This window comes from Strix aluco, chromosome 1, assembly GCF_031877795.1.
Source record: "Strix aluco isolate bStrAlu1 chromosome 1, bStrAlu1.hap1, whole genome shotgun sequence".
Lineage (NCBI taxonomy): Eukaryota > Metazoa > Chordata > Aves > Strigiformes > Strigidae > Strix > Strix aluco.
Genome location: NC_133931.1, coordinates 65,678,914 through 65,693,940, shown reverse-complemented (window position 1 = coordinate 65,693,940; position 15,027 = coordinate 65,678,914). Strand labels below are relative to the sequence as shown.

Sequence of the window (15,027 nt, the reverse complement as noted above, 5' to 3'; positions counted from 1 at the left end):
CATTTAAGAATTTGCAGAATTGGACCATTTGCCTTATATACTTTGTATTGACTTAAATACATCCTTCTGAATTTTTCCAATTTAGAGCCACATGACATCAAGACACTCCTACAACTTCTAAGGGAATGCTATTTTTAAATGCTTAAGCATTGCCCAGAGTTGCTTTATGGAACATAATATTTAAAAACATGTATATGTTGCACATTTAAAACTGTATCTCCATGTCAAAGTCTATAAAGTTAACAAAACATACACACACACACGCACATGCAACACACAAAGAAAAGCTTCCCTCAGACACAAATCCTCATTATGGTACAACTACATACAGGCTGTAAACAAAACCTTATTTAGCATACACAAAAGGTCTGTGTATACAGTAAGGCAGGCATATGAAGTGGGAAAAAGTCCATCGTTACTCAGTATATTACATTAAAAAGACAGCTAAACAGACAAAATTAGTATTTCCTCTCTAAATCAACAGCTTCGTTATACACAGGTTATTTAAACTCCAAATCAGAGCCCGTCTTTACTTTAAAAAGAGAAAAGACATTGTCAAAACAATCTGAAGAGAACAAAAGGTTTCCTCTCTGAAATAGTACTACAGTATTTATTATCTGTAAGACAGAATATTTAGCCATCTCTTCGCTTTAATGGAGTAAGACGTCAGAAAGTTACTTGTCCATATCAATATTTCCTTCTTGTATACTTGAATGTTTACACACCATATGTTTAATGAGTAAGAATACAGACATATCATCTCCAACATTTTTTTCTCAAGTATCTTTTAAAGGTCCAAGATCTTCATTTGACAAAGCTATCTAAGACGAAAAGGATCAGCCCAGTTTTCTTTCAAATGAGTTTCACAAACTTTTGCTATGAATGCAACTTCAGTACATTAAATACCAATTAGCTTTATCAAGATAAATCCGAGACAAAGCTCATTGTGCTTTGTTTTTTATGTGTTTAGCTCACACAAATGAAGAGCCAACATACAGGACTTCTCACAGTTCACACATGTGTACAGTTGGTAGACGGTGGTGTATCTATCCGACTTTTATTTTCCTTAGCATCATTCAGAGGTGACTCATTACCTATTTGGCATTTGAAGACTTGTTTGTAGGCCTTCCTAAAATTTTCAGAGAGAAATGCGTATATAATCGGGTTCACAGAAGAATTGCTGTAAGCCAGGCAGTGAGCAGTTACTCTGAAGAGAAAGGAAGCTTGAGTCAGTGGGAAAACTCCAAATTCAGCCCAGAGATGAATCACGTGATGCGGCAGCCAGGAGATGCCAAAAACCACTACCACCACCAACACAGTCTGTGCTGTCTGAGACAGGGAAAGGAAAACACAGATGTCTGATGAGCACTTGAAGAATCAGATTTAAACCTGCTTCAAAACCATTAGGGGTGTGTGTGTGTGTGTGTGGTATGCTGAGAGAGAACACACTTTAGAATATTTATTACTGATTTTACTCCATTACCTGTATGGGCTTTATTTTGCATAGTGAACTACTGCAAGGAGAACCTTAGTCTTGAAAATGCCACAGTAAAAGGCAAACGTATACTTTTGCTTGAGGTAAAGAATGATGTTCCAGATTCCCTACACAAAAGCCTAGCCTTTTCTGAGGTGGGCATAAGCTTCATGTAAAATAATGATAACATGGGTCTTTGAGAAATCTCATCCAGATCTAATGATCTATATTTTAGTACAGGGCACAAGGATTTCTGACCAAAATTTCCAGAGAGGTCTATTATACAAGAAAGAAGGCAGCTAGTGGAAGAGCTTAGAGCAGTCAGATGAACACTTTGCTTGAGTGTCTACAAAAGGAGCAGGGGCTTTTTTAAAAGTCTCTCCTTTAAACATAAAATTTCCACAGGGGGATTCATGCAACAATATTCTGGGATACAACTAGGGATAAAAAGAGAAAAGTAAGGAGCTTGAAATTTCTGGTGACTGCACATTTTCAAAACTAATCTGGAAATTAAAGCTCACCACCAAACACTGAATTCAGAAGAATGGAACACAAAATATCCTCAGTGCTGCCTCCTGACTACACTTTTGTTATTTACGAGAGGAAGGGCCATCAAGTTCATTAGATACATCCAGACAGATACAGCATCAGTCAGAACAGACCTTTCAGGTGCTGAAGGTATTCTGGCAGGGCACAGTGGAGTTTGCCTGTCAATGTTATCTTTAACTTTCTGCTAAACTGAATATCTAGACTTATTGCTACTTTATTGAACTTGGCCTATACTTCTTGAATTGATTAATGCTCAATAATAATTCAGACTGGCCTACCTAATCACAACATGACTTAATGTGTAGAAACTTACAGAAAAAACAGTTTGATTTCTGTGGCAACAGGCTAGAATAACTTATGACAGATGCTGTTGTTGGTTAGCAAAATCTCACAACAGAAACCAAAGGATGTTATATCTATAGTAAATATAATTTGTTTAGTCTCAGAGATTCATCTGTTTTCACAAGCTGTTCCTCTACTTAGCCCTATGGAGTTTAAGTCAGTTGGCACTAACAGCCACATGAATTTTTTCTCTTTCAGGTCTCATCAGGAGAATATGTGCTATCAAGGAAGTAAAAATTAAGAGCAGTTCTTTCTCTGATCCCTTCAATGTGTTAATATTGCATCTGAAAACAGGTTGTCTAGATACCACATGCACAATCACTTCAAAAGAGGCATATTACTTCCATTTGTTCAAAATTCTAAAAAAAATTACACCAACAAAATCACTGACTTTTGATAGACTGCATAGATTCACCTGAAAGCAGAGGTTGACTATGTGTCTCTTGTAACTATTTTACTTAAAGCATTTCATATCTGAAGAATAAGTAATTTTGCATTAGGAAACCTTACAACATCTGTCTTGTCCCATTATTCCTCCTAAGCCTAACTTCAGAGCTTACCTTTCCAAAACCATCACTATGCCTTGTAAACAAGGTAAGACTAAAGGACAGCTCTGGTTTACCTAAATGGAGCTTGCTTAGGATTTCTCATTAGCAAATAAAACCCACCTGAAATGCATGATGTTAGTATCGATGCTTTGTGACCAAAAAGCACGAAAAATAGCATTTAGGCACATTCATATTTTTCATTAACTTTTTTCCATACATATAGCAAATTAATTTTAAGATTCTACTACTGAAATTTTCAAAAAGGTTTGTATAAAGGTAGAAGTCATAAAATCACAGAACCATAGAATGGTTTGGGTTGGAAGGTACCTTAAAGATCATCTAGTTCCAACTCCCCTGCCATGGGCAGGGACACCTTCCACTAGCCCAGGTTGCTCAAAGCCCCGTCCAACCTGGACTTGAACACTTCCAGGGAGGGGGCAGCCACAACCTCTCTGGGCAACCTGTTCCAGTGTCTCACCACCCTCACAAGAAAGAATTTCTTCCTTATGTATAATTAAGCCTGAAATGTATAATTAAGCCTGAAATGCACTCTTAACAGAACAGTAGAAGGAAAAGACAAAAGATACAGTAACCAGAGAGAGACAGCACACTAGTGGAAAGAGTTGCTTTGAAAAACATGAGTTAGGCCTTAGGATCAGAAACTTATTTTCTAAGGAAAAAAAAGTTTTGTCCTGCTTTTTTTTGTTGCCCTTTGGTTACTGAACCCTGATACGTCCAGGCAGTTTTGGGCATATCTGCAATGCTGTTCCCCGAAACTATGAAAGCTAGTTCCTAGCCAGATCTGATTTTTACTTGCAATTTTTAAGCATTATTGTTTAGAGGAAATGCACAGATTTTTCCAGTGTGAAAATAATTTAGATGAGAGTAGAGATGGCAAAGTACAGAATGTCTTTAAAAACTACATCTTTGGCTTTGACGACATTAAGTGCAAAAGTATATATGTTAAGTATTTTACGGAATCAGGGCCATAGTGCTTTTAATTCTATGAATTAAAATATATTGACTAGGATATTTTTTTAAAAATAGAGAATGCATAAATAATAGATCACTTATTCCCTGTTGAGCCCATGTATATCTCATTTACATTGCAGACAGTCTGCATGCCCATATGATAATAGTGATCAAATGAAGAACTGTAGCCTAAGGGGTTTTTCTGACTCCATGTTCATAAACTGAGAAGTTACTCAAATGATTACTGTGGTCAAATCTGCTCAAAAATCAGAACCATATTATATTAACTGACAAATTCAATATATAAACACATCTTTCAAATATTGTTCTAAATCACGGAGATTATATTCTGAAATTATATTTAAAGACCTTCCACAATTCTACTTGTAACAAGTTTATAACTTAAGTCTTAAACATAAGAGAAAAAAAAATTGGGGAAAATCAATAGAAGTATGAAGCAAAAAAAAAATTTAATATTAGAGACAGGTTTTCTCTCCATGACTAAATTTCAGATGCTCTGAAGTTCAAAATATAGGGGTCTCAGGTAATGGTTTGATGCACTGTGATGGAAAACTCAGATCAGAAAAAATTCAAACCTGGCTAAATTCAGAGAGACACTGAATATGTCATTAAATACTTAATTTCACTTCCTTCTCTCCATTACATCTTTGGCAACAAGCAACATAATATCAAATTACCTTAGTTATATAAACAAATATATATTGGTAATGAAAGCAATCTACCTTTTTCTTGGATACTTCTGACTTCCTTGACATATTTCTCAACTTCTTATGGAGATGATTAAGAACCTGAAAAGATTAATTTGCATTTTGTATTTCATCATTTTCTAAAATACAAACCCATATATTTTAGAGTATGCTCTCCAGTACTGCATGAGTCTCTTACAAACATCACTGATCCAATTTACACATTTCAAAAGTGCACAGTATAAAATCCAAAGGAATTACATATCTGCATTTGTGTGAATCAACAAATGTGAAGCAGACCACAACTGAATTTTTATATAAAAACTCAGATGTATTACATAACAAATACATATTACAAATTAACAAGGCAATAAATGGAAACCTATCGTGCACCTAGAATTAGCAATCATTCTTCTTCCATAAAAATGTCAATGATTGTTAATTTAGAATGACCTTTACTGCATGTAACATAAAGAGTGTATGTTTTGAGTCAGAGGTTTTCTGAGTCACCTGCATAATTTGCTTTCTTCAGATGGATGTTTGGTTAATATAATCAGGATGTTGGTGCTATCTGATCTTCAAAAGAAGCTTAGGCTTTCAAAAATAATTTATACTAAAATGTATCTCACATGAGGCATGACCTTTATCAACAATTTGATACTTGTCCTGTACCTCACAAGTAATTTTTAAAAATACACCTCAAAAAGTCTCATCATCCAAAAGCAGGATCCAAATTTTAACATACTGATTTACACATAAGATTTTGAATAGTGGATGCATAGAGGTGAATGCCCTACTTTATCTGCAGTCATTATTTACTGAATCTAATACATTCACATGGTGTGATTTGTGGGCATGGGGGACAGGGAATGTGCTCTTCAGCTGAATATGTTTAACAAGTTGTAAACCATACAGAGTTAAAAAAAAGGAGATGCTTAATTATACTCAAGGGTTTAATTAAAATATGGTAAGAGGAATTTTTTAGAGAGAGTGTCAGAGTGTAGAGCTCAGTTAGATGATGATGATGATGATGATGATGATGATGATGATGATGATGATGATGATGATGATGATGATGATGATAGGTTGCACTTTACATAGCCCTAAGATGAACTGAGAACAGTCTAATAGGTAAGATCATCCAGAATTAATAGGTAAGATCATCCAGCACTAAAAAAAAAAAAAATTTAAGGAGTATAACACTAAATTTTAGGGCTTATAAGGAGACTTCTTGAGGTGGGGAAAAGGGTATAAATTCAAATTCTCCTATATCATCTGGGGATGTTTTCTCTGTTTTCTTTGGGATGCATGGCTAACCACTACCAGGACAGACACCAGACAAGATGACCTATAGACTTGTTCCCACTCTGGCATTTGAGTCTTAGAAACATACATAATGAATTAAAAGAAAAAGATGGTATTTGTGAATAACCATAGCTCATCAGTGCATTCCACTTTTTAAGCATCTACTCTTAGCTACGAGTGAAACACAAACAATAAAAATAAAAATTACTTGTAACCACTTGACATTGGAAGTGCAGTTCATTTGTGCTTGTCTGTGCACTAACGTGTTTGTGTGTGAAAGACTCAGCCCTGCATATACTCCCTGTTCTGAAATGCTATCCAGGCTACTACCAAGGCTAACCTGAGCTCAGGAAAGGCAGGAGAAAAATAAATGGACTTTCTCTGAGAAGGTCCCATTTTGGCTTTGGACATTCTTTCTTCTCCAGGATGAAGGAAACCAGAAGAAAAGGACAGAGGAGCCCCTGAGGTCCAGCAGAAGACCAGGGAGATGACCCTCTGGCTCACACAATCTTTATTCACCCGTCGTCACTGTGTACAAAACAGCTGAATCACTAAGTACATGGGTGAAAAATGTAAAACCAAAAAGGAGCATGGAAGAAATACAGAGAAGTTCACTTCCTGTCAGTGCTGCTTCACCTATCGTACCCCCCTCACATAACTTAGAATGATGGGCTGTTTCTACTGGACCTTTGCAAATCCCATCACCTCCCACCCAGAGTCTGTACTGTTCTGTGATTTTTCCTCACAGACCAAAACTAAAGTCAGATAAACTCTTTCCAGAAATCAGAACTGCAAAATCTTCTTTTAAAGTTAAAATAATTTTTTTCTTTTGTTTTGAAACTTTCAGCAGAAATGTTTGCATTGCATCTCTCTCTGGTCCAAAGGAAGATGCAGTATACAAAACTGTTAAATTGGATATTAGGGGGGGAGATGGTGGAGGGGTTTGTTGAAGATTTAAATTATAACCTTCTAATGAATCCTTCTCAACTACCCCTCTTTCAGATTATATACATATTTCATAAAATAAGTCTGTGCAGTGAAAATATGCTGGCTCTACATGGTAGTGTACCAGATGGCATGCAAACCAACAGCAAGAGAAATAGGCAGAATTTAATTACCTATCAACATCAGTGGAACAGCACTCAGAGACATCCACAGAATGCTGTGGAGGGATATTAAGAGCCATGTTTATGCACAAACACTACAAGGCACATCAAAGATACCTCTCCTCACTCTGCTGTTCAAATCCTCTCTTCTCTGGGCCAATGAATAATCAATTGCTCCTCTAACAGCCACTGTCACTTCACCTGAATTAATAATAAACCTGCATGTGTCTCTTGTTTTGTCTCAGGTTATTTCTCTAAAGAAAGTCTTTCACAATATCCACTAGTACATGCATTTTTAACTCATGGAATTAAATACCCATCTTACTAAAAAATAGGTCACAACCTATTGTCATAAAGTGTTACATTTTTTAAAAATTCAGCCCTGTGGAAAAATTAACTCTTTACATGAAACTTTTCTAACTCCAGCTGTCATGTACCCGTTGATCAGGGATCTTATTTGGCTCTCAGGGAAGGAATAGCTTTCCTGTTTTCTGGAGGTGAGGGTGGGGTGCCGTGGGAAGAAAGTTATGCTGTTCTGAAAGAGGGTATAAGGAGACTTGTAGGATCATAGAAATATAGGAAGTTCCAGTTTGATCCAGACTCTACTACAACAACTACCACTGATGACATTTGGGAGGGTCATGATTTTGCCTACCAACAATCCATTTATTTTCTTTTTCCCCCAGTTGTTTCAGGAATTACATTCAAGATGGTTTGAGAGCCCAGGCTGAGTGACTACAACCAAACCAAATTGAGAAAGGTATTTTTCCAATTAGGGAGAGAGAAAAAAAATAGTTTAAACTATCTGTGTCTATTCAGGTAAATCTACCAAACATTGTAAAAGTTTGAAGTCTACACTGTTGCAAAGCGTATTTCCTGTCTGGCTACACCTTCATTATCAGCCATAGAAAATCATGCAGCAGGAAAGCCTGTCCAAGGTCATTATCTAATAAGAATGAACTGTTTGTTTAACAGAGCCATAACACGAGCATTATATGCTGAACCATATTTTATAGTATGAACCTGATTCAAATTCGAGTGCCATTGCCTGCAATCCATTTTTTAAAGTAATGCTGCTACTTCTATTGTCACAACAGATTCTTCACTGTCTTTCTTTTAATAGTGAGTTTCTAATGTGTCATGCCCTTTGTTTTTTCTTTTCAGTGTCGTTTAATAAAGTTTTCCCTTGCTGCTCAGCAAAATTTAAGATATAATAACTTAAGTCAAGAACCTTATAAGCTTATATTTGATGTTGAGGCTCCTACTTTTTATGGTTTACTTTTAACCAAGTCTATAAATCACACATGACTTCCATGAATTCAGAATGTTCAGAATGATAGATAATAATGGAAACATTCTTAAGGGAAGAAATAATTTTTTTAAAAAAGCTTTTAATATTATACATCTATAAAAGGAAAAGTTTGCTAATGATTTTAGGTGTCCAACTGAAAGGTTTGATTGAAGGAGGCCTGACTTTCAGGGACTGAATCCTCATAATTTGGTACTCAAAAGCAGAGGCACCCAAAATCAGTTGTCACATTGCACAAGGCTTGCAGATGTTAGAATCTCACTGGGAATCATTTATCACTTGGCCCTTTAAGAACACATTCGCGAGCAAACGTTGTAGCAGTGTTACAAAACACGTACAAAATGTCAGTATTAAAAAAATACAGCAAGTAATATGATAAGCAATAAAAAAATATGAATACAGGCTGTCTACGAGTATGCAGTGCTCTAACTCAACTAGTAACTGTATAATCACTGCTCCTCTTACTCGAGTGGTAAGGTCCTATCAAGAGTGGTTCTGTGAGCCAACAAAAGATGGTTTCCTATGGATTTGTGATTTCTTGACTGTGTGTTTCCTCCATAAGTAGATGCTACATAAGACCTCTTCCCCCTTGGCTTGTTTGATGTTTAACAGCTGAGTACAAACTGACTCTCCTTAAAGGAGAGAGCATGAATCTCCACCTTCTTCATTGACTCATTTTCACAAAACTAGGGAAATATCATTCCTCCCAATATCTTCACTCCTCTATCAAATTTGGTTGAAACTGAACCAAAGTTATTTGTGGGAGAGAGGAAACAGGTATCTATCTACCTGTACACACAGGACACAGAGAATGATTTCATAAATCTCTGCCTTAAGTGCACATCACATGAGATTTCCAGTTCTGATATTGTGGGACGACTTTGTTTCCAAACACCTAGCACTATTTCAGCACTTCCGTAGGTTGTAACAGTATTGCTATCCACTGGGGAAAACACAAATCTCTCATAACATAATTTAAGAGAGAGTGAGAGACAGAAGGAACTAGGCTCCCTATTAGAGTGCCTAAAAAATGAGACTTTCAAAACTGAAAGTTCATTTGCAATTTGCTTATAAAAGAAACAGAATTGCCTTAAAGGAGTCTGGAAAAGGCAATATATTCAAATAGAGAAATGAGTCTCCTTTGTCTTAATCTACTGTATCAGAAGATTGTATTATTTAGCTGATCCACAGTTCATGAAAACCAGTGAAGTCCATAAGAAACCAATGCATTTATTTTTATAACACTCTGAGGTTATTACACAGCAGCGATCCTCTAACCCTGTGTGCATTCAGATGCCAAAATACTTGTATTTTGTAGAACTTTAATGATATCAGTAAAAGCTGACCACTTTGCTTGAGACCTGTGAGAGTAGCAATGGCTTTGACAAATCTAAAACTTCAGCTCTGATTTTCAACTACTATCCTCCTTAATTTCTCCCTCACCCTGCCCCATGTGCCAAAATATTGCAGTTGGAGATTTGCCAGTGGGTTCTAATGAGGGCAGGAATGAGCCTTTATGCTGCAGGGTACAAATACCTCCAATAGCCATGTACAAATCACGGTATTTTTCAGCTTCATTGTCACTGATGGGAATGCCAGGTATCTCCTAGTTATCTCTTAAAACTCACCCCTTCGGGTTGGATCTTCCAGCCTGACACCATGGCAAGCAGGAGCATATGTACAGACTCAAAACACATCACCAAGCAAGGGTGAGATCTTAGTCTGGCAATAATCTGAGGACAAGATTTTAGTTGTAATCTTGAGTGGCCTTGATTTTATGAACTTGTTCTGGGCATGTATTTCACATAGGGTTGCTTTGATGGTTTGGGTTTTTTGGGGTGTGGGGTTTTTGGGGGGTTTTGTTTTGTTTTTTTTAACAACTACATCTTCATACTAATATTGAGAGATTTACTTCTGTAGTGGTGCTTTGTAACAGCATGGTGTGTTATATTTACTATGCTTATATTATGTTTATTTATATTTCCTCCCCCCCCCCCCCCGCAGGACTGTCATAATTTTGAAAGACTTGTTTTCAATCTTCTGTCATATAATTAGACTTTGAAGGCTGGTACTTTATGCTGAAAATGAAGATGCTTTGGCTTTGAAAAATAGAAGAATTCTTAAGAGCTGAAAAGCTCCCTCAACACACATTCTGTAATGTTCTCCCTGAAATATGTAATATTTCCTTAAAACTCTGATGATCTATGGCTACAGCAAGTTTCAGTCCTCTCACAGCTCAGTCATATTCACCACTGTAGATGCAATACCAGTGTATTCACCCAGGGAAAACAGAATCCAGTTTATGTATGAAAACATGTATTTCTTCTCCATTTGCCAGGTCAGACTCATTTCATTACAAACAGTAATTTAGAAGTGTTGTCCTTTGAGTTCTGCATAACTTGGTTTTAGCAGAGTTGGATGCCATTCTAGCCTTAATTTGTGCATCACAATTAAGCTGATGTAATACATATAAAACTGAACAAAACAAAATTATTTGTTCAAATTACTTTAATTACATCTATTGAACTTCCCAATTAAAGAACTGACTTCTCAACATTTAAGCCGTCCTTATTTGCAAGAGCAGACCTATCCTCTTGAATGTCAATTACTGCCTAAGGAGAAATCATGCTACTGAAGATTGCTGGCACAGAAACAGGAGGATCTCTGCCGAACTCAGCAGGTAGCAGCCGGTGCTCCAGATCCTGTCCAGCAGCAAGCAGTGGATCCTGCGCTGAAGGCTGCAATTAATATTCACGGAAAAATGTGACAGTTTACCTGAGCAGAAAAGTCCTTAAATATCCTTATGCAGGCACCCTTACTTATTGCTTTTTCCCACTTGGGTTCTCAGGCACCACTCCCTAGCACCACCTTCCCTTGCTGAAGTCAGAGGTAAATCTCCCATCCACTTCAACTGGGGCAAGACAGGGCTCACAGGGCTCACACCAGGTAGCGTGATGCACCTTTTGCTCTTAATATGTTAAATGGATCAGACCAAACTGGTGGATCTGTGTCATTTTAAGTGCACTGCATTTTAAAGAACTGTAATTCTTCATCTGAAGCCTGAACAACTTGTTGCTTTGTTATACTTTATTTGAGTTAAACTCCTCATACAGCACTGCAAGGAAATAGGAGAGTTGTGTTGACAGAGAAAGCAGCAGAGTGCTGGGGCTTCTTAGCCCTTCACAACAAGGAAATCTGGCAGAGGGACCCCAGTAATTGCCAGAACAACCCCCCCTCCCCACCCCTTGCAATCTGTGTCCTGACCTGTCTGTGCCACACACACCTGTGTGTCCCCCAGTCATCCCTCAGCTATAAAACCTGCCCTCTCCTTTTGAGCCACAAACTCACCCCTGCCCCGTTGCCTCCTGACAGGGCCATGACCCTCCAGGTAGGTGCCCAGAGATAGCCCCACAGCTCATGGACACCCACCACCATTGCCCCCCCCCCTCCCTTTTATATACCCTTCACCACTACCTGCTTTGCCCCACCTTGGCATAGCAGAAGGAGATGAGCAGCAGCGGGAGCAGATATCCAAAGACGAATGTGCAAACCACGTAGACCTTCTTGTGGTGTGGGTTGGGCCAGTGCTCCCAGCAAAAGGTCTGGTTGCTGGCCTCACGGTGGTGGAAGAGGCGCTGGTGGTGAGCCACAGGTGAGGCCATGGCGAAGGAGAGCGCCCAGATGAGCCCCACACCCAGCAGCGCGTTGCGGGACACGCGTAAGGCCGAGGAGCGTCGGGAGTGCACAATGGCCACGTAGCGGTCCACGGACATGGCCGAGAGCGTGAAGATGCTCACCAGCATGGAGACGGTGAAGAAGTAGTGGATGAACTTGCAGATGAAGGCACCCAGCACCCAGGTGGGGAGCACATAGACTGTGGACTGGAAGGGGATGCAGAAGAGCAGGTAGGCCAGGTCGGCGATGCTCAGGTTGAGGATGAAGATGTTGGTGGTGCTGCGGCGCTTGCCTGGCTTGCTCCTGGCCAGCACCGTGATCACCAGCGAGTTGCCCAGCACCCCCAGGGTGAAGATCAAGCCGAAGACGATCAAGGTGATGAAGTTCTCGATGCCGATGCCGAAGAGGGGCTTCCCCTCCGCCTCCGGTAGCCCGGAGAGGTTGAACTCCGCGCTGGGCGGCTCTGCCCCAGCCTGGGACCGGTTGTGGGGCGCCGCCGCGGGCTCCCCCGCCTCCATCCTCCCCCTGGCGCGCCGGCCAAAGTTTCCGCGGGCGGAAAGCGGAGCCGCCGCTCCCCGGCACAGCGGAGAGCCGGGGCGGCCGCCCCCCGCCAGCGCCGGGGAGAGAGGGAAGGACGGAGGGAGGTGGAAGGGAGGGAGGACGGTGCCCCGCCGCTCGCAGGGGCGCTGTTTGCGCCGCCGGGCGCGGAGGCGGCGCAGCAGCCCCCACCGCCCCTGGCAGGCAGCGCACCCCGCCCGACTGGCCGCGGGCACCGGCGCCCCCGCCGCCTCCTCCGCTGGGGGAGGCGCTACGGCCGCGCCCGCGCACCGCCCGCGCCCGCGCAGCCCCGCCGAGCGGCGGAGCCTCCGCGCCGGCGGCCGCCTCCGGCTCCGGGAGACTGAGCTCCCCGGGGATGTCTCCTTGGGATAAGGAGGGGTGGGGGGATTTCCTCCCTTTTTCCCTCCCCCCTCCTTTCCCCCCCCCCCCCACCCCCCGGTTTAGCTTGCGGCTGCCTCCGTGGGGCTGCTCGGTGGGGCCGCGGGGCGGTCCGCCGGCAGGGAGCGGAGTGGAGCCGACCGGCCCCGGTCCCCACCTCAGAAAACTTCTTTCTGCTTTTAGTCTTCGCTCCTAGGGAGGCTCAGAAGTCGCGTCTTCCAGCACGGCAGGTTCAGCGTGGCTTAAATGAACTCTCTCATAAAGACAGAAATAACTAAGCGCCTGCGTAAACCCACCTCAACAGGTAGCCGGCAGCAAGAGTTAGTCCGCACTAAATGCCGCCTGTGCTCTCTATTCTCACGTCGTTCATAGGTTTTCATTAATCATCCCGTAATATGCAGTAGCTCACAGGACAAAAGGTGGCAGGAGTTGTTACTCCTTCCAAAAAAAAAAAAAAAAAAAAAAGAGAGAGAGAAAGTCCGGCCGCTTTTCAGGCTCACATCACGGAGCCCGTGTACCCGGGTGCATCCCCGCCGGGGGCCGCAATGAGAGAGCCTCTGAAAAGTCAGGCTTTTCAGAACAGGACGAAATATAAAACTTCCCCCAGAATACGGATGCGAGTCCGTGTAATATTCGCACAGGTTCATATACCCGGTGAACGAAACAGATTTGCCTGAGGGTTCTTAAACATTTGTTTCAAATTGCCAATTTCAAATTCAAACGGCTGACTGTGCTGTATTTTCTCTTCTCTAGGGATCTTGGGTGCCAACGGTTAAACCCCGCTGTGAGACAGAGCGCACAGAGCTGGGCACTCGGGGGAAGGGACAGGCTGGGGCAGAGACGGCTTTTCCAGACACCCCCCTCAAGAGCTCAGTGCTACTTGGCAGCCGCTTTCCTCTGGGAGCAGCAGGGACAAACAGAGCTGCTCACATGTGCTGTTGAAGGCAAGGAGCTTTTGCTTGCTTATTTTGCAGTCCACAATTTGATTTTTTTTTTCTACCTTTCCTTTTGCTACTTATGTTGAGGCATCTCAGCAGCTGCACATCAGCTGACTGCAGAGCTATTGACTTCTGCAGATCTAGATTTTAATTAATCTTATGTATGGTCTGGTCCATTATATCCGAAGGAACACATAATGGGAGAGCACAATCCAGTTTCTATAGATCTGAGAAACTTTTATTTGGATTGAATGGTTTTCTAGGTCTGTTGTAACTCAGTTTAGAAGTTACAAACGTACTAAGCAAAAATAAAGTAGTAAGGATTCCTAAAAGACACATGGGTTTTTTCTTATGTGCATACCTTATCATTTTGCTGATGTGTTTGATTACCATGCAAACCCACTAGTCTCTGCTTCTGTAAGGGATTTGAGAATAGACACTATTAAACATTTCTAGAATGTATCAGATATTGTGGACTTTTTGGAAGTGCTCTGAGTATATCGTGAAAATCAACAGAAGTCTCTATAGATTTCCTTAGGCTGATGACTGCTTGCCACTATGAATTCCTTCCTACGGTAAGATACAAGAAATATTTTTGATATTTTGCTTTTGAATCATGTCTTGTTGCCAGACATCACTCTTTTCTGGGATGTCAGGAGTGCAACCCCAGCCTTGCTGAAGTTAATGCTAACATTGCATGAATCATGACTCTGTCTGAAATGCTGTGTTAAGCCTCATCTTTCATGCTTCTGGTTTCTTAAGAAATATTATCTTTTGAACAGTATAGCCTGAAAGGTAACCAAAAAATACTAGGCTGTTTTACAGACAAGTAAACAAGAAAAGTGGGTATGGAAACAAAACCAGTTTTAAAGGAAAGCAACCTGGAAATCACATCAGCAATCTGGATGGGAACGTTGACTCTATTAGTTTCCTTAGATGTTTAATTGACAGGTTTGCAGTTCAAGCTTTGCTTTTCTGTTATGCATATAATGTAGGGTATATAGTTCTTAGAAGACTGCCCCTGAGCATTAGGGGAAAAAAAACCAGAGAACACAACTATATTGTAGCTTTTCTGTCAGACCTACAGGCTTTAGCTTTTACATTAGCAAAGGAAAGTTCCCACACTGACAGCACTCATGATTTCTGTTAAGATTGCTGTAAACAAA

General features: G+C 40.8%; 1 protein-coding gene across 1 annotated transcript; it reads right to left on the bottom strand.

Moving 5' to 3' along the window:
• Positions 1 to 1,011: 1,011 nt before the first annotated feature.
• GALR1 (galanin receptor 1) lies at positions 1,012 to 12,630 on the bottom strand. The gene is made up of 3 exons (XM_074847857.1): positions 11,801 to 12,630; positions 4,629 to 4,694; positions 1,012 to 1,329 (listed from the first exon to the last, which is right to left on the bottom strand). The coding sequence occupies exons 1-3, from the start codon at positions 12,503 to 12,505 to the stop codon at positions 1,012 to 1,014; spliced, it is 1,089 nt and encodes a 362-aa protein (XP_074703958.1). The 5' UTR covers positions 12,506 to 12,630.
• Between the last annotated feature and the right edge of the window lie 2,397 nt (positions 12,631 to 15,027).